The 21,566-nt window shown below is 49.1% G+C and overlaps 7 protein-coding genes across 7 annotated transcripts; 5 read left to right on the top strand and 2 right to left on the bottom strand.

Annotated features, from left to right (window-relative positions):
- Positions 1 to 93: 93 nt before the first annotated feature.
- N7500_003533 (putative diacylglycerol O-acyltransferase (DgaT)) lies at positions 94 to 2,554 on the top strand (the record flags this gene model as incomplete). The annotated part of the gene is made up of 6 exons (XM_056674679.1): positions 94 to 325; positions 383 to 423; positions 477 to 1,473; positions 1,522 to 1,706; positions 2,093 to 2,176; positions 2,273 to 2,554. 6 exons carry the CDS (start codon positions 94 to 96, stop codon positions 2,552 to 2,554), a joined length of 1,821 nt encoding a protein of 606 aa, XP_056535204.1.
- A 284-nt stretch (positions 2,555 to 2,838) lies between these two features.
- On the top strand, positions 2,839 to 3,724 carry pyrG (orotidine-5'-phosphate decarboxylase pyrG; the record flags this gene model as incomplete). Its single annotated transcript, XM_056674678.1, has 2 exons — positions 2,839 to 2,995; positions 3,051 to 3,724. 2 exons carry the CDS (start codon positions 2,839 to 2,841, stop codon positions 3,722 to 3,724), a joined length of 831 nt encoding a protein of 276 aa, XP_056535203.1.
- Positions 3,725 to 4,659: 935 nt separating this feature from the next.
- N7500_003531 (allantoate permease family MFS transporter) lies at positions 4,660 to 6,657 on the top strand (the record flags this gene model as incomplete). The annotated part of the gene is made up of 7 exons (XM_056674677.1): positions 4,660 to 4,912; positions 5,041 to 5,136; positions 5,208 to 5,413; positions 5,501 to 5,920; positions 5,971 to 6,319; positions 6,377 to 6,557; positions 6,606 to 6,657. The coding sequence occupies 7 exons, from the start codon at positions 4,660 to 4,662 to the stop codon at positions 6,655 to 6,657; spliced, it is 1,557 nt and encodes a 518-aa protein (XP_056535202.1).
- Positions 6,658 to 7,213: 556 nt separating this feature from the next.
- On the top strand, positions 7,214 to 8,248 carry N7500_003530 (uncharacterized protein; the record flags this gene model as incomplete). Its single annotated transcript, XM_056674676.1, has 1 exon — positions 7,214 to 8,248. The coding sequence occupies one exon, from the start codon at positions 7,214 to 7,216 to the stop codon at positions 8,246 to 8,248; it is 1,035 nt and encodes a 344-aa protein (XP_056535201.1).
- Positions 8,249 to 9,424: 1,176 nt separating this feature from the next.
- On the bottom strand, positions 9,425 to 10,165 carry N7500_003529 (snoRNA-binding rRNA-processing protein IMP3; the record flags this gene model as incomplete). The annotated part of the gene is made up of 3 exons (XM_056674675.1): positions 9,425 to 9,598; positions 9,662 to 10,022; positions 10,134 to 10,165. The coding sequence occupies 3 exons, from the start codon at positions 10,163 to 10,165 to the stop codon at positions 9,425 to 9,427; spliced, it is 567 nt and encodes a 188-aa protein (XP_056535200.1).
- Positions 10,166 to 10,387: 222 nt separating this feature from the next.
- N7500_003528 (uncharacterized protein) lies at positions 10,388 to 11,964 on the top strand (the record flags this gene model as incomplete). The annotated part of the gene is made up of 2 exons (XM_056674674.1): positions 10,388 to 11,374; positions 11,434 to 11,964. 2 exons carry the CDS (start codon positions 10,388 to 10,390, stop codon positions 11,962 to 11,964), a joined length of 1,518 nt encoding a protein of 505 aa, XP_056535199.1.
- Positions 11,965 to 12,377: 413 nt separating this feature from the next.
- Positions 12,378 to 20,533, bottom strand: N7500_003527 (type I polyketide synthase; the record flags this gene model as incomplete). Its single annotated transcript, XM_056674673.1, has 6 exons — positions 12,378 to 13,220; positions 13,271 to 17,161; positions 17,212 to 18,362; positions 18,412 to 19,756; positions 19,815 to 20,228; positions 20,303 to 20,533. The coding sequence occupies 6 exons, from the start codon at positions 20,531 to 20,533 to the stop codon at positions 12,378 to 12,380; spliced, it is 7,875 nt and encodes a 2,624-aa protein (XP_056535198.1).
- Positions 20,534 to 21,566: the final 1,033 nt, after the last annotated feature.

Genomic DNA, 21,566 nt, shown 5'->3' with positions numbered 1-21,566 from the left:
CTTTAATCTTCGCATTGTTCGTCGATGCCCCGATTTCATCGGAGCTCGACTTCCAGACCCTTCGATTCCTCACGCTGAGGTCGAGCTATCAAGATGGCTTGTACTGGAGCAATCACGAGTGCTCGAGAGGAATTTAATTCAGCAAAAGGCGCCATCAAGAATGAAACTCAGGTCTCTCCGCTATCAACTTCAACGAGAAAAAAACGCAGTAAATATCGCCATGTAGCTGCATATCACTCGGAGACTCGCCATTCCAGTCTCAGTCGAGAGTCTGATGTGCTCCCAAACTTCCTGGGCTTTCGAAATCTCATGGTGTTGGTACTTGGTAGGGATTGTTGGAGAATTGTACCTTTGTATATGAAAACGGCTAACGTTCCGACAGTGGCGATGAACCTACGTTTGATTATTGAGAACTTCATGAAAGTGGGTAATTCAATCCAATTGATGTTTCAGATGGTCAACTAATAATTATATAGTATGGCGTGCTAATCTGTATTAAATGCCATGACTACCGCAGGCAAGACATTGTTCTTGGGTCCATATTGTTTGCCTCGGTTCCATGTCATTTGCTCGTGGCATACATCATTGAGCTTTCAGCCGCTACTGCAGCCAAGCACGCAGTGGGTCGTCAAAAGAAGACCGAAAAAGAAAAAGAGCACGACCAGAAGGTTTTCCAGTCGACATGGCCATTCACTGCTTTCCTGCACACGCTTAATGCCACGCTATGCCTCACAGTGACCAGCTTCGTGGTGTATTTCTACATCCACCACCCAGGCATTGGCACAATATGCGAATTGCACGCGATCATTGTGTGGTTGAAGAACTGCTCTTATGCCTTCACAAATCGAGACCTACGTCTCGCTCTACTCAATCCCTCCGCAGACCCGGGCTTGCCTGAAATCTACTCCTCGTGTCCGTACCCGAAGAATATTACCATCGATAACCTGGCATACTTCTGGCTCGCACCTACACTGGTGTATCAGCCTGTTTACCCGCGCACGGCATCCATCCGGTGGTCATTTGTTGCAAAGCGCCTTGCCGAGTTCGTGGTCCTGGCAGTGTTCGTCTGGCTTCTGTCTGCGCAGTATGCCGCACCTGTGTTGCGGAACTCAATTGATAAGATTGCAATAATGGACATCGCCTCCATTTTAGAGCGGGTCATGAAGCTGTCTACGATCTCGTTGATCATTTGGCTTGCCGGCTTCTTTGCGTTGTTTCAAGCCCTTTTGAACGCTCTGGCAGAAGTCATGCAGTTTGGAGACCGCGAGTTTTACACCGACTGGTGGAATAGCTCTAGTCTGGGTGCTTATTGGCGATCTTGGAACCGGCCTGTCTACCTTTTCATGAAGAGACATGTCTATTCGCCGCTGGTGGGTCGTGGATGGAGTCCTCTGGCTGCCAGTGGAATGGTTTTCACGCTCTCCGCGATTCTTCACGAAATGCTCGTTGGAATTCCCACGCATAATTTCATTGGTATGTATTTCACCCTCTGATCACAGCTCAAAGGCTAATCAAATGCAGGTGTCGCGTTCTTTGGAATGATGTTCCAGCTGCCTTTAATTAGCCTCACTGAACCGTTGGAGAAAATGCGCGGGCCTCAAGGCAGAGTCATTGGAAACTGCATCTTCTGGGTCAGCTTTTGTCTAGTTGGACAACCGCTTGGAGCACTTCTGTACTTCTTCGCTTGGCAGGCCAAGTACGGAAGTGTGAGTAGGATGGTGCCGAACGTGGCAGCATGAACATTTCAAGATTTATAGCCCATATTGTGTATCGAATTTCTCACATATGTTAGGACTCATAGCTCTTGAACATTTATTCGTGAAATGCTCAAAACCATCCCTTGCATAACGTCGGTTCCCTCACTGTCAATTCCACTAAAAAAAATAAAAGGAGCGTAACTACGATCTAGAATATTCGGGATCTGAAAGGCCAACTATATCACTCCGCACAGAGCTTGGGGGCCCCGGAACGAGGCCCCGGAACGGCCAAATCGATTTCACCGACGGCAACTCGGAGCCTATGATCCCCGAATTCCATTGAGGTATAAAGGACCACGATCAGCCATCACAGAGCTCTCACATCATTTCCCCAGATTCTTTCATCATGGTTGCATTCATTGTTCCTAGCAACTACGGACCCTCACAGCTATGCCTCCATGGAACTATGCAAGGAAAATGTACGTCCAACTTCCCATCAGTTCACCTTCCCAAGCCCCTTGTATAATGGATACATACTTCCTATCAGCTAGCTGCATCTACTAACCTGGTGATAGGCCAAAGCTGAGCAGTTCAACTGCGCCCAGCGCGCTCACACCAACTTTCTCGAGAATGCTTCGCAGACAATGCTCTTCACCCTGGTCGCTGGTCTGAAGTACCCAGAGTGGGCTGCTGGTCTGGGCGCTCTGTGGGTTTTCTTCCGCGTTCTGTTCCTCTATGGCTATGTGTACTCGAATAAGCCGCAGGGTAAGGGCCGTCTGATGGGCGGATTCTTCTGGCTTGTGCAGGGCGCTCTTTGGGGATTGAGCGTCTTCGGTGTTGGAAAGGCACTGCTTTGAAATTAAGAGCTTGAAGCTTGAAATTCTCCGAATTATCAAATTGAACAAAGATATGTATTTCTATATCGAATGCAATGTATGGTGCGCCACAGTTGCAACCTTTCCAGTGGGGGGTCCACTGTGGCAGAAAAAGTTGATGGTTCGAACTCGAACTCTGTTATTCTGCTCTGGAACAAAGATTGTATTCTGAAGACACTCTTCGTTTGATTTTATTCATTCACTTTCCTCCTGAACCCTCTAAAAGTACGTCCAAATACATACCCGTCTCTTCACCCGACCGCGTCATGTCGTCCAAGTCGCAATTGACCTACGGCGCCCGCGCTCAATCGCACCCCAACCCCCTCGCGCGCAAGCTTTTCCAGGTTGCCGAAGAGAAGAAGAGCAATGTCACTGTCTCCGCTGATGTGACCACAACAAAGGAACTCCTGGACCTCGCCGACCGTAAGTGAACGCAACCTACCCCACCCCTCTAAACAGCCCACTAACCCATCCACAGGCCTTGGCCCCTACATCGCCGTGATCAAAACACACATTGACATCCTCTCCGATTTCAGTCAGGAAACAATCGACGGCCTGAACGCTTTGGCCCAGAAGCACAACTTCCTCATCTTCGAGGACCGCAAATTCATCGACATCGGCAACACAGTCCAGAAACAATACCACAACGGCACCCTCCGCATCTCCGAATGGGCCCACATCATCAACTGCTCCGTCCTACCGGGCGAGGGCATTGTCGAGGCCCTCGCGCAAACCGCCCAGTCTACTGACTTCCCTTACGGCTCCGAGCGCGGCCTCCTCATCCTCGCCGAGATGACCTCAAAGGGATCCCTTGCAACGGGCACCTACACCTCCGCCTCCGTCGACATCGCGCGCAAGTACCCCAGCTTTGTGCTGGGCTTTGTCTCAACCCGATCGCTGGGCGAAGTCGAGTCTACCGAGGCCCCCGCACAGGGCGAGGACTTTGTCGTCTTCACCACTGGTGTCAACCTCTCGTCTAAGGGCGATAAGCTCGGTCAGCAGTACCAGACACCCCAGTCAGCTATTGGCCGTGGTGCGGACTTCATCATCTCTGGCCGTGGTATCTATGCCGCTGCAGACCCTGTTGAGGCTGCTAAGCAGTACCAGCAGCAGGGCTGGGATGCGTATCTGGCCCGCGTGGGCGCACAATAGAGTGTGCAGCCCCTGTTCGATTATAGTTACATGCGTGGTGATGCATAATGAAAGTTCTAGATTTGATGGCTTGCTATATCACCGTTCTGCAGCTTGTTGCTTTCATACATCCCGTTGTTCCCTAGTCCATCAAGGGCTACGTGAGGGTTTTCCTGCATGCACAGAGGTAAGGGCAAGGTCAAATTCCAAGCATACATGCAAGTGCTATGCAAAAAGCGTCTTTTATCCCGTCCATGTATTATGAGATCAAAAGTGAATCTTTGCACCGAATATTTGGGGTAGCTTTGATTAGGCCTTCTCCAAATTCGGATACATATGATCGATAGATAAGAGTATCAGCGTACTTTTGTTTCAATGAAGCTATTGAAGTGTCTCGGCAATATTTTACATTGCGCATGTATAGTATCATGATTAATATCGCGGTCCAATCTATATTCCCACACCTGTCTACGTTATACTGGTATTGCCATATTGAACAACCCGGCCAACAAGTCCAAGGGATGCTGATCATTCCCCCCTCTCTTGGCCATCCAATCAAGTCGAATCAAAAACCGCCAACCCCAGACAAATTTGGCTTATCGTGGAGAGACCCACAATATACTTGCCGAGTTGCATTGGACTCGATAGGAGTAAGTTAGATAACGGCATAGCGTTACCCGGTTTGCTTAGAGGTATAGGGTACAGGGTACAGGGTATAATAACCTCATTAGTACTAAGTACTGAGATCGTCCCGCATAACTATCGGACGTGCGGAGTTCTTACCATGCAGCTTTACGTTATTTAGCTGTGCCCGCCCGTTGGATTTCTCTTTATAAATTGCCTCCGAGTTGCTTATAGTTACACCTACACTAACCCGCGAGCCCAATTGTGTCCTGTGTGACACTTGATCTTGGTTACCCTACTCGTCCGTCTACGCTGTACTTTATACAGACATCATGGCTTCAGATGAAAAGGAGATTGGTATTTCCTCTGGTGTGGACACCGGCATTGACGTGAGCATGAGAAAACATATCGATCCGACCCTAGAGAAACATGCACACGACGCCGATGAGGCTATGAAGGTCTTTGGTGGTCTTCATGGTGAAAGTATTGAGCTGGATGAGGCCACAAATCGCCGCTTGTTAAAGATTATTGATTGGCATATGATGCCTATCATGTGCTTTGTCTATGGCATGAATTATCTGGATAGTATGTGTACACCTTTCCCCGATTTTGTTTCTCGATGGAGCAGAGCAAGAGCGGTCTTGACTTTACGTCTTGTTCTGTCAGATATATATCCACGAAGCAGAAGTGTTGATTTGTGACCTGATATACAGAAACCACTCTCTCATATGCTAGTGTTATGGGCCTGAAGAAGGATTTGAATCTTGAAGGAGACCAGTATCAGTGGCTCGGGAGTTTGTTCTACTTTGGTATGCTTCACATCTTCTTCCCTGAATTATTTCTTCTCTGGGACATTAAGCTTAATAGTCCTTCTGCATAGGTTATCTCGCCTGGGAATACCCGACCAATCGCCTCCTCCAGCGCCTTCCACTAGGAAAGTACTCTGCAGCTTGCATCTTGATCTGGGGATTGATTCTTAGCTGTTTCGCCGCTGTGAACAACTACCCTGGTGCGATCGCTATCCGCTTCATGCTCGGTGTATTTGAAGCTGCTGTGACACCAGGCTTTGCACTTTTAACCTCCCAGGTACAAAAGCACCCATTTCCCTGCTCCGACAATGATCATGAGCTGTAAACTAGATACATTGAGCCGAGCTAACACAGTCCCAAACAGTGGTACACAAAACAAGAACAAGGCAGCCGTGTCAACATTTGGTTCAGCTTCAACGGTGTAGGCCAGATCTTCGGCGGGCTAGTCGCCTACGGCATCGCCGTCGGTGCCGAGAGACATGGTTCCTCCATTGAGCCATGGAAGATTATTTTCCTCGTCACTGGCCTCCTCACCATCTGCCTGGGACTGGTATTTCTCTGGATTGTACCAGACAACCAACTTAATTCACGCTGGTTGAATGAAGAAGATCGCATCTTGGCTGTTGCCCGTGTGCGGGTCAACCAGCAGGGTATTGGAAATAAGAACTTCAAGATGTATCAGGTCAAAGAGGCGCTGTTGGATCCGATGACATGGGCTTTCTTCTTCTACGCTTTGATTGCTAATATTCCGAATGGCGGTATTAGCAATTTCTTCAGCCAATTGGTATGTGGTGGTCCATTTGAATCCTATAAATCTCAAGCTGATCAGTCCAGATTACAAGTTTCCGATACAACGAGAAAGACAGTCTCATTCTGGGTGTCCCCGGCGGTGCAGTGGAGATTGTTGCACTGTTGGCCAACGGCTATGTGGGACAGATCACTGGGCAGCGCGTCCTCGCTAGTTTGGGTGGACTCGTCGCTGCAATGGTGGGAATGTTGCTTATTGTTGCCTTGCCCCTATCTAACAACGTGGGTCGTTTGATTGGCTACTACCTTACACAAGCCAATCCGACACCCTTTGTGGCATTGCTGTCATTGATTTCTTCTAATGTCGCGGGATATACTAAAAAGACTACGGTGGCGGCATTGTATCTGATTGGATATTGTGTTGGAAATATTATTGGTGAGACAAGAAAGAGAGACAGGGGCAAAACACATAGAGCGCTAACACAACTGACAGGCCCACAAACCTTCCGTCCAGAGGACGCTCCCCGCTATGTCTCCGCTGAAGTGACGATTATTGTCTGCTGGGGGGTGTGTTTATTCCTGCTGGTCGGAGTGTGGATGTGGTATCGCCGCGAGAACCAGAAGAAGATTCTTTTCACTGCTCGACCGGAGTATGTGAGACTAGAGAATCAAGAGTAAGTGATTCATGGGGTTTACTAGGGATCCTTTGCTAACTCCTGCAGATGGCTTGATTTAACAGATCGGGAGAACCCCGAATTCATTTATGCTCTCTAAATAAGAAGGTTGAAGATTATTTCAAGTTCTCAATTTCTGTGTAGATCTCGTTGAGACTAGGGTTCCCAACGCTAAAGATGCAGGATGCAATGCCTAGCATAGGTTAGCGTCTGGAGTGTCTATTATTTACCATTTCAATCAGACTTCAATAATCTATATATCAAACTGTTTCTTTTCGTACATTTTTATATTATCGGCATATTATTAACATAATATTAGCATCTAGTATATGTATCACCCGGGGCTACCCCATATTTTACAATAAAACCCCTGCATTCGATAACTGCAGCCTTTATAGGACGATCATGGCCAGACACTCTAGACGCCCACCCCACTCCGCTAAAATAGATGAGGAGCGGTGTGTGCATCGTATTGAAATAAGAGATTTGCTGTTCGGGGTTCGATTTTTTTCTTTCTTTCTATTCATCTGTTTTCAATATGGAGTCGATCTCTCGTTTGAATACACAGCCCTAATTCTTATATACTGTTCAAAAGTCCTTCTGATCTGGGCACCTGCCTATATTTGCCTATGATCGAAGTTTCCTGCTGACGGGAAATGGCTTCCGTCACATGTCTGGCTCTTCAGCCATCTCTGGCTATTTCTAAGTGCGAGCCTGTTGTTACAGAGCTCAAGGGATGCGACTCACCTATATACCCATTTGAGATGGCCAAGGTGAAAAGGATCGATCCACCGGGAGATGTGCCCAAGAATTCCGCTCGTCGAGAGTCGCAAACGTCGACATCTACAATAAGTTCAAGCCACCCTCGCTCGGCTTCCCGCAGTACAGTGCGATCGCGGCCCAACAGCCGTCGCAGTTCCTTCCACTCATCGCGCCGGGCTGTGCCCAACGCCGCCATTGTGCCTGTCACATCACCTCGCACTTCTACCCAGGACAAGCGCGAGTCACTACTCGCACTACACCGGGAGTCATGCCGTCTGTTTCAAGGTGATGGGTCGAACAGATCTTCAACCGAGATAAGAGCTTCGCTCCACCGGACAGCGTCAACTACATATAGATCTCAGCGCGAGGGTCGCACATCAACAGAGAAAGGCAGCTCGGCACCCTCGTCCCCTATCGCACCTTCATATTCCAGCTTTCGCTTTGAGTCCGAGTCTACTTCACCCACCTCAATGAGTGCACCACCCTTTGTCACAGCAAGAGATCGATCAAACACCTTGCCCAGCAGCAACCACCACCACAGCCCCTCTTCTTCGTCCATTCACGTCCCGGCGACAGTAATGGAATGGACCTCACCTGATACCCGGCGGCGCGAGTACGAGAAGATCGACCGTGCAAGCAGCGGTGTCCGCGGACTCTGGCGCCGCGTTGCGCCGCGCTGTTTCCAGACTCGCGACTCTCGCACCCCGTTCTTTGAAGAAGGCAAGTCCGAGCGTGAAGGCAGCGTGCGTCGGTTCCGCATGGATCTCCCTGAAGATGAAGAGCCAGATTCTCCTCGAGGAAAGCAGCAGGTCCAGCTTTTAGATCTCCTGGGCAAGACCTCAACTTCCAACTCGAATTCGAATCCCCCTGAGGGCACTCGAAAACGTTGGGCGTGTCTCCGTTCGAAGTCCTCTCTCCCTCATGCCTAAATTCTTGGTTTCGATTCTTGAGTCAACATTTATCAATATCACCTCACCCACAGAGCCTAGCACAGGTGCTGCTCACAAAACTACACTGCCTCCCTGCTTTCCCTATGATACCATGATCCCCGAGTGATGATCTGCATTTGCATCCAGTGGTCCCATTCCATATGTCTCTTCTTGGCGGAAATATTACCCTCTGGCCTATCCTTATCTCCAGTCCCTTTTGCATTTGTTGCATTGCTGTCGTTTTTTTTTTTTTTGACTGAGATACCCTTATTATTATTGGAACATTGTACATAGCCTCATGTGGTCCACACATATCCAACTCTAGTGATGCTATATTCTGGCATAATCAACTGGTCTTAATACCACATACAGTTTTACGCCGCTACCAGTGGAGGTATTGGAGTAGACAGAAGAAAATTTTCGAAGGTTACCGCCTGATACAGCGAAGATCATCAGCCCCTCCAATTCGACGATCGGAGGGGTAAACCAACCAGGAACTGCTCTGATTGAATGCCGGCAGTCATTTGCCCCCAATGCCGGTTGGTACACCTCGGTGCCCTACAGCTATTCGCTGGTCAGTACACATGACCGATCAGCAGTTGAGTTGCCACTGCTCAAACTACTCTTCTTGGAGGTCATTTGGATGCTTCAAAGGGATATCTTCTATAACCTCATTGGTGGATTTGTATTTCTGCCTCGGTTTCCGCTCGATACTATGAATGGATGTTTGTTGCTATTTAGCAACAGTGTATTCCTGTCATTTGCTAAGCCGGTCAGTTTATAGGATCATTACCTTATTTGTAAAGATAAATAGCAAGAGAGCAAAATGCACCTGGGCAGCTTTTGCATGTAAAATTCTCCCAACCCTGCGAAAGCGGTGTGCCGTAACTCTCAATGCCAGGCAGTCAATCCTGCCCTTGAGAAGTCGAGAAGTTGAGCTTCAGTAGACAAAGTCGCAAGCTTGAATGTGCACAACGGGTACTCTCCTCTTTGACTTTCCAGAGAATATAATATAGGTAGTATTCTTATCCATATTGAGTAATCCAGAGAATCTTGGACATGAGATATCATTTCACGAAACATCAATACGCCAAACCAAAACAGGCCACAATGCACAAGCGCCGGGTATATCAGAACAAAAACCCAAAATGCTTTTTTTGTTTTCAACGGACTCAATCACAGAAGATCAAAGTCATCCAACTTCTCGCGGTAACGCAAGATGTTGCGCTTGATCTTACTGGAATCAACCCAGGTGACGAAGTCCTCCATGTTGCGGGTAACCAAGAAAGCAGGGTCATTGACGACCTCGGTACCAACACGGACATGGCCCTGCTCAATGAAAGTGGTAGCCTAGCAAAGGAAAAAGTCAGCATTCCATTGCATACACTCTCCCTCGACCAAATCGCAACTTACAGCCTTAATAGTCTCGACCATACCAGAGCGCACCATGAAGACAGCCAATCGACGACGGCACAACGCAGAAACTGTGACCTCACGCTCGACCCTGGACAGACCGGCACCCTGCTCGCGAGACTGCTTCAGGATTCCCATGCGCCACAGCTTCTCCAGTAGCTCAGATTCGAGCTTCTTGCGTAGTGGGTCCGCATCTGGGTCCAGTTGGGAGAGCTTGTGTGCGAGCTGGCGCAGAGAACCGCAGAGCGCGTTGTATTTGCGGTAATCCATTGGGTCTTGGAGGAGGTATCGTTGGCGGATTTCATGTTCGCGGTGGTTGCCGTCCGACTTGTAGTTGTGAAAGTCGACCTTCCGGAGAAGTCTGCAGGGGGTTTACTGTTAGTAATCGATCTTTTGTGGTATCGTGAAGCTTTGAAGATATTGGGCGGGATCGCATTGAGATTTCTACAGGCGGAATGATGGGCGGACGTACTTCTTCTCGTGGTGCTTGAGTTCACGGACCATGATGGCGGCTGTTTAGGCTAGGTGAAATTAAGCCGAGATAAAAAGGTCGAGAGTGACTGGTCAGAGCGAGGGCATCTCTTGAGAAGAGTCGCTGCGATAACAAAAAAAATCAAGGCGGTCGATTTCTGCGGGTCCGTCATGACACACCGCCCGCCTTTCCCCAGCCACAAACATCTCTCCACAGCTGATTCTTATCAACATTGGCCGCTTTGAACTCACAACATGGAGGATACAGCTAACACGCCAAGTAAAACGACGGGCCGTCCTCGCGTAGACCTCGAGCCGTACAAGACCGAGATTCTCGGGTTGTTCGACAAGAAAACGAAGAATGACGACATTTGCAAGCACCTGAAACGACAACATGATATTCAGATCTCGCCGCGTACTCTGACCAAACGCCTACAACTATGGGGCGTCAAGAAAAAGTTGACAAACAATGCCTCTAATGAAGCGCTGCACGCTCGTATCAAAAACCTTTTCTTCGACGTTGGTCTGACCGACCAAGAGATCATTACCGTTCTACACGATGAGGGCTACGATGTCTCCCTCCGTACGCTTCGCAGACTCCGTCACCGTCTCGGTATTCGCCTTCGCCTTGACTCCCCCACACAACAACAAGCACAGGTCCAGGAGATCCTCGACGCTCTGACCGAGGAAATGGACAAGGGGACCATTGAAGGATATGGAAAGGAATTACTGCACAATCACTTCCGAAGCAAGGGGCACGTATTTGCCCGAGATCGTCTCTACAGTGTCTACCGCATGCTCCGCCCGGATACAGTGGAACGCCGCACGAACGATGTGCCCCGGCGTCCTCCCCCGCCAAAGATTCTAGCCGGGCCCAATCTGACTTGGCATGTGAATGGGTACTCAAAGCTAGCCAATTTCGGGTTCCGCATTCATGCCGAACTCGATGCGTATTCCCGATATGTTCTCTGGATTCACATTGGCGTGGATGCGCACACGGCTGTGGGCGTTCTCAAAAACCATCTTGAAACCGTTGCTTCTAAAAACCGCCAACCACGGACTCTTCGATCTGACCTTGAGTCTGAGGTTCCTCTTCTAGCTGATGCTCACTTTGCGCTCCGCCGTGCCACAGAGCCGGATATTCAGCGTGAGCAGTGCTGCGCACCTGGACGAGCTGCAGACACCCATCGGATTGAATCTTGGTGGGCCCAGCTTGCGAAATCAGTAGTCACTCTATACCATGTTAGTCAAATTTTAAAGGTTTCTCCCAATTTTAATCGCAGGATACTAACCACAATTAGAACTATTTCCGCGGACTTCACAACGAGGGCCTCTTCTCATCAACAGTAATCCCCGAGCAGGTCGCCCTACTTGCAATTTACATGCCCACCCTCCGCTCCCACATCAAATCCTACGTTCAAACCTGGAACATGCACAATATCCGCAAACAAACAGACCACCCAGAGCGAACACCCGGAAAACCCTATATGAACTACCACCACCCACCCAAGGGCGTAGAGAACTTTGGCCTCGCAGCCGACATCCCAACGCTGCAGCTCTTGCAACAAAATCACGCTGGCTACGACACAGAGCAATATCTACCCCCGGACACCCTGCATTGGTGTGAGGGGCAACTCCAGCAGCTGGGCTTCGATCCTCATAAACCGCCTGCTCGCATGCCTGGTGATCTCCAGCCGTTCCGCTCTGTTTACATGGCCCTACGCGAGCGTGCGTGGCACCATGAGCGGTCAGGGGCTGAACCTAAGTTGGCGGTCTGTGGAATTGCTAGTCAGGGCTTACGGGGCTATTTTCCCTCTGGATCTACACGCTAGACATGGATAAATTTTATGAATAATGATCACAGGGTTACGGGTTTGGATGAGCTATCTTTTAATGTAAGTATACCACTTTGCTACTTTTTAATTTGTCGGAGTGGATGTTTTTCACTTCTCAGTGAATGACTCAGGTGAATCAATTTCGAAGTATCTCTCTACATTTTCAATCTTCTTGGATGTGAAGTAAGCAGCAGATCCATGTGCATTCTGTTAATCACTAATCTAGTCTCATGTGCAATACAAAAGAGCCAAGAAAAATGCCCTCCGAAATGAGAAAGGACGCAGCATAATCATAGCTCGTAACAGGACATTAGACGTGAGACCAATAAATCATGAGAGCCCAATGCAAGCCAGTTTCAAAAAAAGAATCCAAGAAATTCGCAAAGAAAAGAGCTCAGAGATCAGGAAGATCAAGAACCAGGGCCTCCAATCAACCGACTCCTGCCAGCAATCTTCTCACTCAAAGCCCTGACATTCTCCGCTCCCATAATATCAAGCAAAGAAACATCCGCCTTGAGCTCCTTAACGATCCAAGCGCGGAACTCCATAGCAACAAGAGAGTCAATACCACCAAATCCAAAGCGCTGAGCATCGAGTTCAGAACAGGGGATAGCAAGCAGAGAAGCAAGCCTCCCAACAATCCCATCCGACACAATCGACACTGCAGCCTCAAAGCCCGAAGCCGCCGACAAAAGCGCAGCGGTGCTCACAATCTTCTGCTGCGAGACCTCGCTGCTCTTCGCAGTTGTTGTATTCCGGAATTGCGTGAACATCGAGTAGTTCAAGTACGTAGGCAGCGGCACGCCGTTCTGGCGACACATCTCCGCGGTCGGTAGACCGAGGACGAGCTGTGAGCGCGCTGACGCGTTACCACCGTCTTGCTGATCGCGGACGAGGAAGTCAACTGTTGCGTGGACTTCTTCTTCGCGGAGAAGCTCGAATAACGTCGCTGTGTGTGTGCGCATCGAGCTTCGGTTCTCGGCAACCCAGCCCACGTTAGATACACTGCCCAAATTGATGCTGGCCGCCTTCATTCCTTTCGAGACGCGGTAGGCGGCGAGTGCATCTTGAAAGGTATTGCCTGCGGCGTAGTTTGATTGTCCGCGGTTGCCAAAGATGCCTGCGACCGAGGAGAGCATGATGAAGAAGTCCATGTTGTCGGGGAGGATTGTGTGCAGGTTCCAGGATCCTTGGACTTTGGGTCTGACGGCTGCTTGCCAGTCTTCGAAGGACAATCCGGCAAAGGCACCGTCCTGAGAATATGTCAGTTATTGTCTATCTAGTGACACAAGTGGGGACTTACTCGTAGAACCATTGATGCCTGGATGCATCCTTTGATAGCAGGTAGACTGGCGCAAGCTTCTCCGGACAATTGCTGGAGACTAGAGATATCGGTGACATCGCAGACTAGCGAATGAACCTTGCATCCCATTCTGTCGAGATCAGCAATCAATTCCATCTTCTCTGGGCTTGAAGCTGGTGAGCGAGATAGGATAATCAGGCTCGTTGCACCGCGAGATGCCATCCATCGTGCTAGACTGCGGCCCAAGCCGCCGTAGCCACCAGCAAGAACGTATGAGGCGCTTGGGTCAAAGTGACACGGCCTCATTGGTCGTGGGATCACAGGAACCATGTTGGACGGATTGGGTGCAATCACAACCTTTGCTGCTTCTCCACTCTGCGCGGCTCGAATACCTTCTTTGATCTGGGTAAAGTCCATGATAGTTGTTGTTCGGAGTTGACCGATCTTCCCTTCGGAGTATAGTTTCAGAGCCTCGGTGATCAGAAGACGAACCAATTTCGGTCGATGTTGAGCCAGTAAAGAAATGTCAATGGTATGGACGCTCGCATTTCGAGGTACACAGGCCAGCTCGACTGTAGTATCAGCTCGCAGATCTAGATCTGCCACATCAACGAATGTTCCAAAGGAAGCAAGGCATGCCATTGACCCCCGGAGTGCCTCGCCGTGCAGTGCGCTGAAGACGACGTCAACCCCAGTATTCTTCGTGCACCGCATGATGCCCTTGACGAAGCTCAGCTCTCTCCTAGAGAAGATGCGGTCTTGAGGAATGCCATATTCGGAGACAAGCAGATCACGTTCTTCGACCGTTGCCACAGTAGCATAGATTGTAGCTCCGATCATCTGGGCATAGTGAATAGCCGCTTGACTTGTATCCGTTGCATTCGTGTGGATCAGGACAGTGTTTTCGGGTTCCAGATGAGCTATTTTTCCAAGTCCTTGAATTGCTGTTGCGTACGCCCAAGCCAAACCGGCTGCGACTTCGAACGAGATCTCATCGGGAATTCTGACAAGCTGCAGTTGATCAGCTCGACCATGTGTTCGAATGCAACCACCCTTTTTGTCGCCTGAAATATAGATGACTCTGTCACCCAGGGCCGGGCCCTCAACATCGGACTCAACCTTTCTCACAACACCAGCGATCTCATTCGCGAGACGGCCAGTCAAAGCATCTGAAGAGAGGCCAATTGCTCGGATCTCAACCTCGACTTCGGTGGCTTGATGCGCTTCATCATGCTCTATGGCCCAATTATATTCCCCGGTGCTAGCAGCAGCCTCTTGTAACACAATGGGAGTGCCATAATCACCGAGACGTTGAAGCTGAGGAGCTTGCTGAGAGGATGTTGCAGTAAGGAACTGATCTGCTGCCTCCCACTCGTTCAAACGGCCAATGTGTATGAGACCATTCTGCAGCATGTACTCGGCGTGGCGATCATTCTCCGGCTTGTCCACAAACTGCCGTTTGATAATCTTGTCAACAGCTGTAGCGAGATTTTCTGGTGAAGCGGTGTCTGGCTCCGCCTCTGTCAAGGTGACGATATTTGAGCCATCGGCATCCCGCTCCCAGCGCACTGTCCGGAGAAGGCCGAGGCTCATGCTTGCGTGTGGCTGTTCAAGGGGATTGCAGGTGACCCACAGTAGGTTCTGGCACTCGCTGAGGATCTTCTTCAGTCTGTTGTACTCTTCTTCGTTCATATTGAACAGGTAGGTAGACTCCAAGTCAATCAATGAGATGCAAAGGGCATCCGGCAGGATGAAATTTTTCACTTCTGTAGGCTTCTTAACACGAACATCAGTGTATCCCAGTTTCGGCAGAAGTCCTTTCAGCTTCTCAACGACCTGCATAGCTTTCAATGTGCCGAGCGTCAAGATAACTGCAGTGTTCGGTGACTTCTCCTTGGGTGTTTCAATGGCAGAAGCAACTAAGATACTCTGCCACGTCAAATCTGGATCATTCGAACTGGGATACTCGATATCAATTCCCGAGAATCCCGATTGTAGCAGCAGAGGATCCCATTCTTTGGCCGGGATATAGGGACACCATTTTCGACACGGCTCATCACCAAGCCACCACCCGGGAAGCTGACCAAAAACGAGTGGATACCAAAGGAAATCTTGTCGGATACCTTCTTGCATGATGAGCTGACCCCCCGGCTTCAATAGAGATCGCAGGTTCTGCAACGCATTTTGTAGGTTTGCAGTGGCATGGATGACATTGCCAGCGAATATCAAGTCATATGTCCCCAGCTGAAGTCCTTGGTCGACAGGGCTTCGCTCTATGTTGAGAGATTGGAAGTTCATGATATCGGACCATGATTGGAAACGTTGTTTTGCTTTCTCGAAAAAGCCTGATGAGATATCCGTGAATGTATAGCTGGCAATGTTTCCTTTGCTCTTCGCAAGGTCTGGCGAAAGGACGGCCAGGACCTCAGCAGTGAAGCTGCCAGTACCACCGCCAATCTCGAGAACGTTCAGCCCAGAATGCTGGTGTCGGAGGAGAGAAAGGTGGTTCTGTAGATGCTGCGGCAGGTTATACAAGTGGAGGCCTTCCTTATACACCTTTTCCATCACAGCGTCCTGACCGAACATGAGATCCAGCGGATCAGTCTCCTGGCGCACAACCTGAGCAATATTGCGGCCCATTCGGGCTGTGATGGCACCTTCGGCGCTGTGGGCCTCTATCTCATTCCCAATGGCTTCCTTGAGAGCCTCGTCTTTGAAAATATCCTGGAATTCGCTGTAGGGCAGGTGTATTATCTCATTGCGCTTGAGCATGCCTTGCATGTGGTTCATCCAGTCAAAGAATCTTCGCATGTGCAAATCGAGTTTCATAACATCAATGTCCTTGAGCTCGTCCAGTGCATCCATGACGTAGAGCATCGTTGCAAGTTGAAGACGCTTGACCCAGTACAGCGCCTCGTTTTCATTGGTAACATCGAGATTAGTCAGTGCACAAGCCGATTTTGAGTCGATTAAATGAACGTCTGGCTTGTATTCGATTGCGCTGCATAATTTTCGCTCACTAATTTCAGCAAGGCCAGACTCGAGTGGAGTGAGTTCGATGCCATCCATGCGGATGCGATGTGTGTTTGTTCCCTCATCCAGCATTTGAATTTGGCCCTCGAATTTATCAGATCCCACTGTAGAAATGGTTGCATGTCCTGTGAACTTGTGGCTTGGGGCTGAATTTAGATCCGCTGAAACCCAGACATCGCGTATGAAAGTTGGTAATCTGATTTGATCTAGGGTTGACTTGCTAGTAAAGTCGAGAACAGCCGCAATCATCAAATGGATCATGCTATCCATTGTGGCAGGATGGATGAGATGAGAATGCAGATACTGCTTTGGCATAGACAGTGCAATTTCTGGGACCGTCACTGATCCAACAACCTTGCCAAGCCCACGACCACTTGCACGAACATCGCTGAGGTTTCGGAACAAAGGACCAAAATTGAGGCCGGATGTCTGGAGGTTGTTGTATGTGGATTTGAAGGCCATAGATTTGGTGCATATCTCATTTGCGCAGGAAAGTTCTGATTCCCGTGCTCGGCTTTCTTCTTCTGCTTCTCGGCCATTGTCCACTGGGTTCAAAGCTGTTTCTTGGTCGACGGTGATGTGTCCACTGCAGTGCTCTGTCCACTCATCGCTCGACGGATTGTAAGAAGTTATCTGGAACCGCCGCCACATTCGCGATGACGTCGAGGGGTCATCGACAGTTGCCATCGCCAAGGAGACTTCAATACCTTCTTTGGTATCGGGTACAATTAAAGCTCTTCTGATGTTGACGTTTCGGAGTTGGAAACCAGTGATCTTTGCTCCGCCGGCCAACTGCCTTGACGCTTCAATTGCCATAACCAGATAACCCACGCCGGGATAAACGTAATTGCCAGTGACCTAAGTCACGTCAATAAATGAAGCTATTTTGTAGATGATTTCGAACTTACCATATGATCCCTTAGCCAGGGATTCTCGTTTAATCGGACAAAATGTCTCCATCTAGGAGCAGTAGGATTCCAATCCGTGATTGGCGCACCAAAAAGGTCATGGCGAGGGAACTTTCGAGTTCGAAGATTCTTGCTCAGTCGACTCTCAAATAGGATCTTCTCAGTATGCTTGAAGCTGTATGGTGGCAGGTCCACCAACAACCTGGGCTGCCTTCTTGTCTTAGAGCGAGAAGCTTGATTCACAGCATGGAAATCCAATTCACATCCACTTGATGCTAGGAAGCCGACTGTAGTAAGTAGAGTGTTCAGGCTGTGATCTGTCCGTTTCAGAATTGCCAGGTATTTGAATTCCAACCGGGGGCTCTTTGAGTCCAGTGTCTCTTTGATGGCACTCTGCAGGGTTGAGTGAGGCCCTATCTCCACAAGAAAGCGCAAAGAATCCGTGGAGTCGGCGGAGCAATCACTGGAAATTCGATTCGATGTCATCGCAACCAATCCGCTTGTAAAAAGAACAGGAGAAACCATATTATCTACCCAGTATTGAGCTGGCAGATGTTCCTCCTTTACTTGTTGTCCTGTCACGGTGGAAAACATATGTATTTGATGTGGAGCTGCCAGCCGCCTTCCGTGAGGAAGCGTTCCCATCAGACGAAGATAATCTTGGGCAATTGCATGCATGTGGGCCGAGTGATAAGCATTTTTGACGTTCAACTTTCGAGCAAAGATATCATCAGCATCGAGGAGGCTCTTGAGGCAGTCAATCATGGCGTCATCTCCAGACACAGTGTTATTCTTGGGACTGTTATGGCAGGCAATTATGAGCTCCCCGGTGTTGTTCTTCCTGACAGAGTCTAGATAGGGCTGCAGTTGAGATGCACCGAGACCCACGGCCATCATCGCTCCATTTGCGGAAAGCTGCATGGATGATACGTATCCACGGTAGTATGCGACCTTCCAGGCACCTTCACGGGATAGTTTGCCAGAACAGTAAGCGGCAGCTATCTCCCCGGATGAATGACCCGTTACATGCTTTGGGTAGATTTCCCAACTGGCCAAGAGATCCACGACTGCAATTTGCAGGACTGTGCATAGTGGATGAGCGATCTCTGGCAAGTTGACCCGGGGTGACTGTCTTTCAGTCAATAGTTCGTCTGTAATACGTTAGTCGGGCACATTCAAACGGAACAGGCAGATTAATACCAAGTAGCGACCACGGACTACCAAGCCGGCGGATATAGTCCGATGCTTCCTCCACGGACTCTTGAAAAACGGGGTAGACCATGAGCTCTCGACCCATGGCCTGGTATTGAGCTCCCTGGCCCGTGAAAACAAATCCAACCTCTGGCACTCTGGCAGTTCTAGTTGGCTTGGCAAAATTTGATTCCGACAGGTTCCACGCAAGTTCTTTGGCCGATGAGGCCATAACGAAGCTCCTCCAGTGAAACTGAGACCGTCTCTTCGATAAAGTGAAAGAGAGATCATCAAGTATATGATCATGGAGAACTGACTGCTTCAATCTCCGATTCAAGTACTTGGCAAATTCAGCTGCATTTCGCTTGACGCCGTCTTCGTCGAAAGCCGAGAGCAAGAACATCTTTGGTTTCTCAACCAAGCTGGTGTATATTGAGGATGTGAATGTGGGCGATGTACAAAAGCCATCGCTTGTGGGCGTGTCCACAAAGGTACTTCCATGCCCAGATTGATCGCTGTCATCGAATGAGTCCGTCGCGAGATGAGTTGATGCTGTTCCTGATCTGGACAGTGCTAAAAGCCGGGTCTTAATTTTCTGGGTTGTAGGAACAGTACATGTGGTTCGATGGGCACCTGTAAGATGACGGTCATTGAGATAGTGGTAAGCATCATCAAGAATGCAGTGAGCATTGGTGCCACCAATTCCAAATGAATTGACTGACACTCTGCGCAGCCCTGCTGATGGCCATGGAAGAGCCTCGGTAGGGAACGCAATGCCCAGGTCCGCTGCGGGAATGGAGGGGTTTGTCTGCTTCATATCGAAGTTTGCAGGTATGATCCCAGACTCAAGGGTCAGAATAGATTTTATAATGCTTGCCACACCTGAGCCACCTTCCAGATGTCCGATGGAAGACTTGATCGCGCCGACGTAAAGCGGAGTCGCTCGGCGACATTTGAACGCACTCGCAAGAGCACCCGCTTCGATTGGGTCACCGGTACTTGTTCCCGTGCCGTGGGCTTCAACAAATCTTGTGTGTTCGAGGTCCAGGCCGGCTCTCCAGTAGACTTCACGAATTAATCTTTCTTGCGCATCTGCGCTGGGAACTGTGATTCCTGGCGTGCGGCCATCCTGGTTGACTCCGGTCTCCCGGATAACCGCACGAATAGTATCTCCATCTCTGATGGCAGCACTCAAAGGCTTCACTACAAGTGTCCCCACACCTTCTCCTCGTGCATAGCCTTCAGCACGGGAGTCGAAGCTAAAAGACCGCCCTTGGGGTCCCAACAAGCCATGGTGGCTCATGCCGATTGTTTCCACCGGATTTTCAAGAATGCTCACACCACTGACGACAGCCTTAGACCAGTATCAGTATATTTGCGTGAGAATAATAATAACAACACAGATAACGTACCATGCTCGTCTCTCTGGCACGTAAGCTCTGTACAGCGAGGTGCAGCGCCACCAAGCTGCTGGAACAAGCCGTGTCAATGGTCATACTAGGTCCTTTGAAGTCAAAGAACCAGCTGACACGGTTGGACAGAATGGCATTGGTAACACCTGTTGGCTTGTATTTCAAAGTGGTCTCTGGGTCTGAATTGAGGATACCCAGGTAGTCGTGATTGAACCCACTGACAAAAACAGATGTGTTGGAGCCCACAGCACTGGTCAAGGGAATGCCTGCATTTTCCAAGGCGTGGTATACATTTTCCAAAACCAGCCGTTGCTGTGGATCTAGTGTCAAGAGCTCATTCTTGGTGATGTTGAAGAAGGAGCCGTCGAAGTAGGCAGGGTCTTCTGAGAGGTAGTGACCTCCTTGGACATGAAACTAGAGATAGATACGGGTCAACCAAATGATCTTTCGTGGCGATTTCGGTCTATCATGGTTCGAATATGACTTACTGTTCCACCATGCTCGGGGTCTGGATGATAGAAGGCATCCGAGTTGAAACGTTCTTTGGGTATCGAGGACCACGTCGAACGGGCCTGCAGGAGAAGCTCCCACAGGCTCTCGGTGGTCGTTGCTTGCTGCGGAAAACGGGTCGCCAGGCCAACAATAGCAATGGGTTCCAGAGCATCAGAAGGTATGGCTTCATCGCCGCGGGGCCCACTTGTCAGCGAGAGGGGACGCATCTTCTAATGCTAACAATGAATGGGATGATATGCCAATAGATATCAGTCTCGATCAGATCAAGCGTAGATAAAGAAGGAGGTAGAACAGGAGATATCAAGAAGCTGGTCTGAGGAGTGGAAGGGCAAAGATTGAAGCAAGGTGAAGACAAAGCGAAGATATAAGATGATTGAGGATCGAGAGGAGATGAGGATTTTGATAGCAAACACTGTTGCGCACCTACTCATATATCAACCTCGACACGGTGCCATTCTACTGATGTAAGGCTACGAAGGAGCTAAGAGCATGGAAGTCCGAGATTGGCAGTCCAGCCGGTGGGCACGAGCATTTCTACTGATCTTCGCGAGTTGCCTATTTGGGTTGCGTTCGGTTGTATTCATTTAAAAAGTGGATACCAGCAACCTGGTATATTCGGAATTTCAAGGGCTTCCAGGGTTGTTTTTGTTGTATATAGGTACATATTTCAACGGTGAACAGCAAATCTACAAGATTTACGGGCATTTATTGGCCTACCTAGGTAGATTTGAAAATTATGATATAGCCATGTAACAATCTACCAAGTGGACCTCCGGACCCATCAAATCAAAAATTAGACAAGAATTTTCGGATCTCATGGGTTTTCCGCCAATGGTGTATAGACCCAGAAGTAGAGATGGCTACATATATCAAAACTTTATAACAGTTCGGATGGAAGACCATCAATTCCGAGACCTACGGAGAGATGCATTACCGTTACCTGCACCCCAACGTTTGTTGATCGCTGTCAAATTCGGCTTTTTTTTTCTTGTGTCAAGTTATGTTATACGCTGATTGGTTACCTTGATACTAACAAAGTGCCCAGGTGCTTCCCATTCGTTTGCCCTAAAAACTTCCGTAGAAGATTAGAACTTTGAACAGCCGTCAGTCTTACTCTGTATATTCCCAGTATTACTGCAGACAACGGTTTAAGATTATTTATAAAAGATGTAGAATCCATTGTAAAGGTTCTCTGCTCAAAGCTATATGATTATTTGTCTAATTCAAGTCGATGGATCT

This window comes from Penicillium coprophilum (assembly GCF_028826855.1).
Source record: "Penicillium coprophilum strain IBT 35676 chromosome Unknown utg000002l_segment0_segment1, whole genome shotgun sequence".
Classification (NCBI taxonomy): domain Eukaryota; kingdom Fungi; phylum Ascomycota; class Eurotiomycetes; order Eurotiales; family Aspergillaceae; genus Penicillium; species Penicillium coprophilum.
This window is presented reverse-complemented; position numbering and strand designations above follow the sequence as displayed.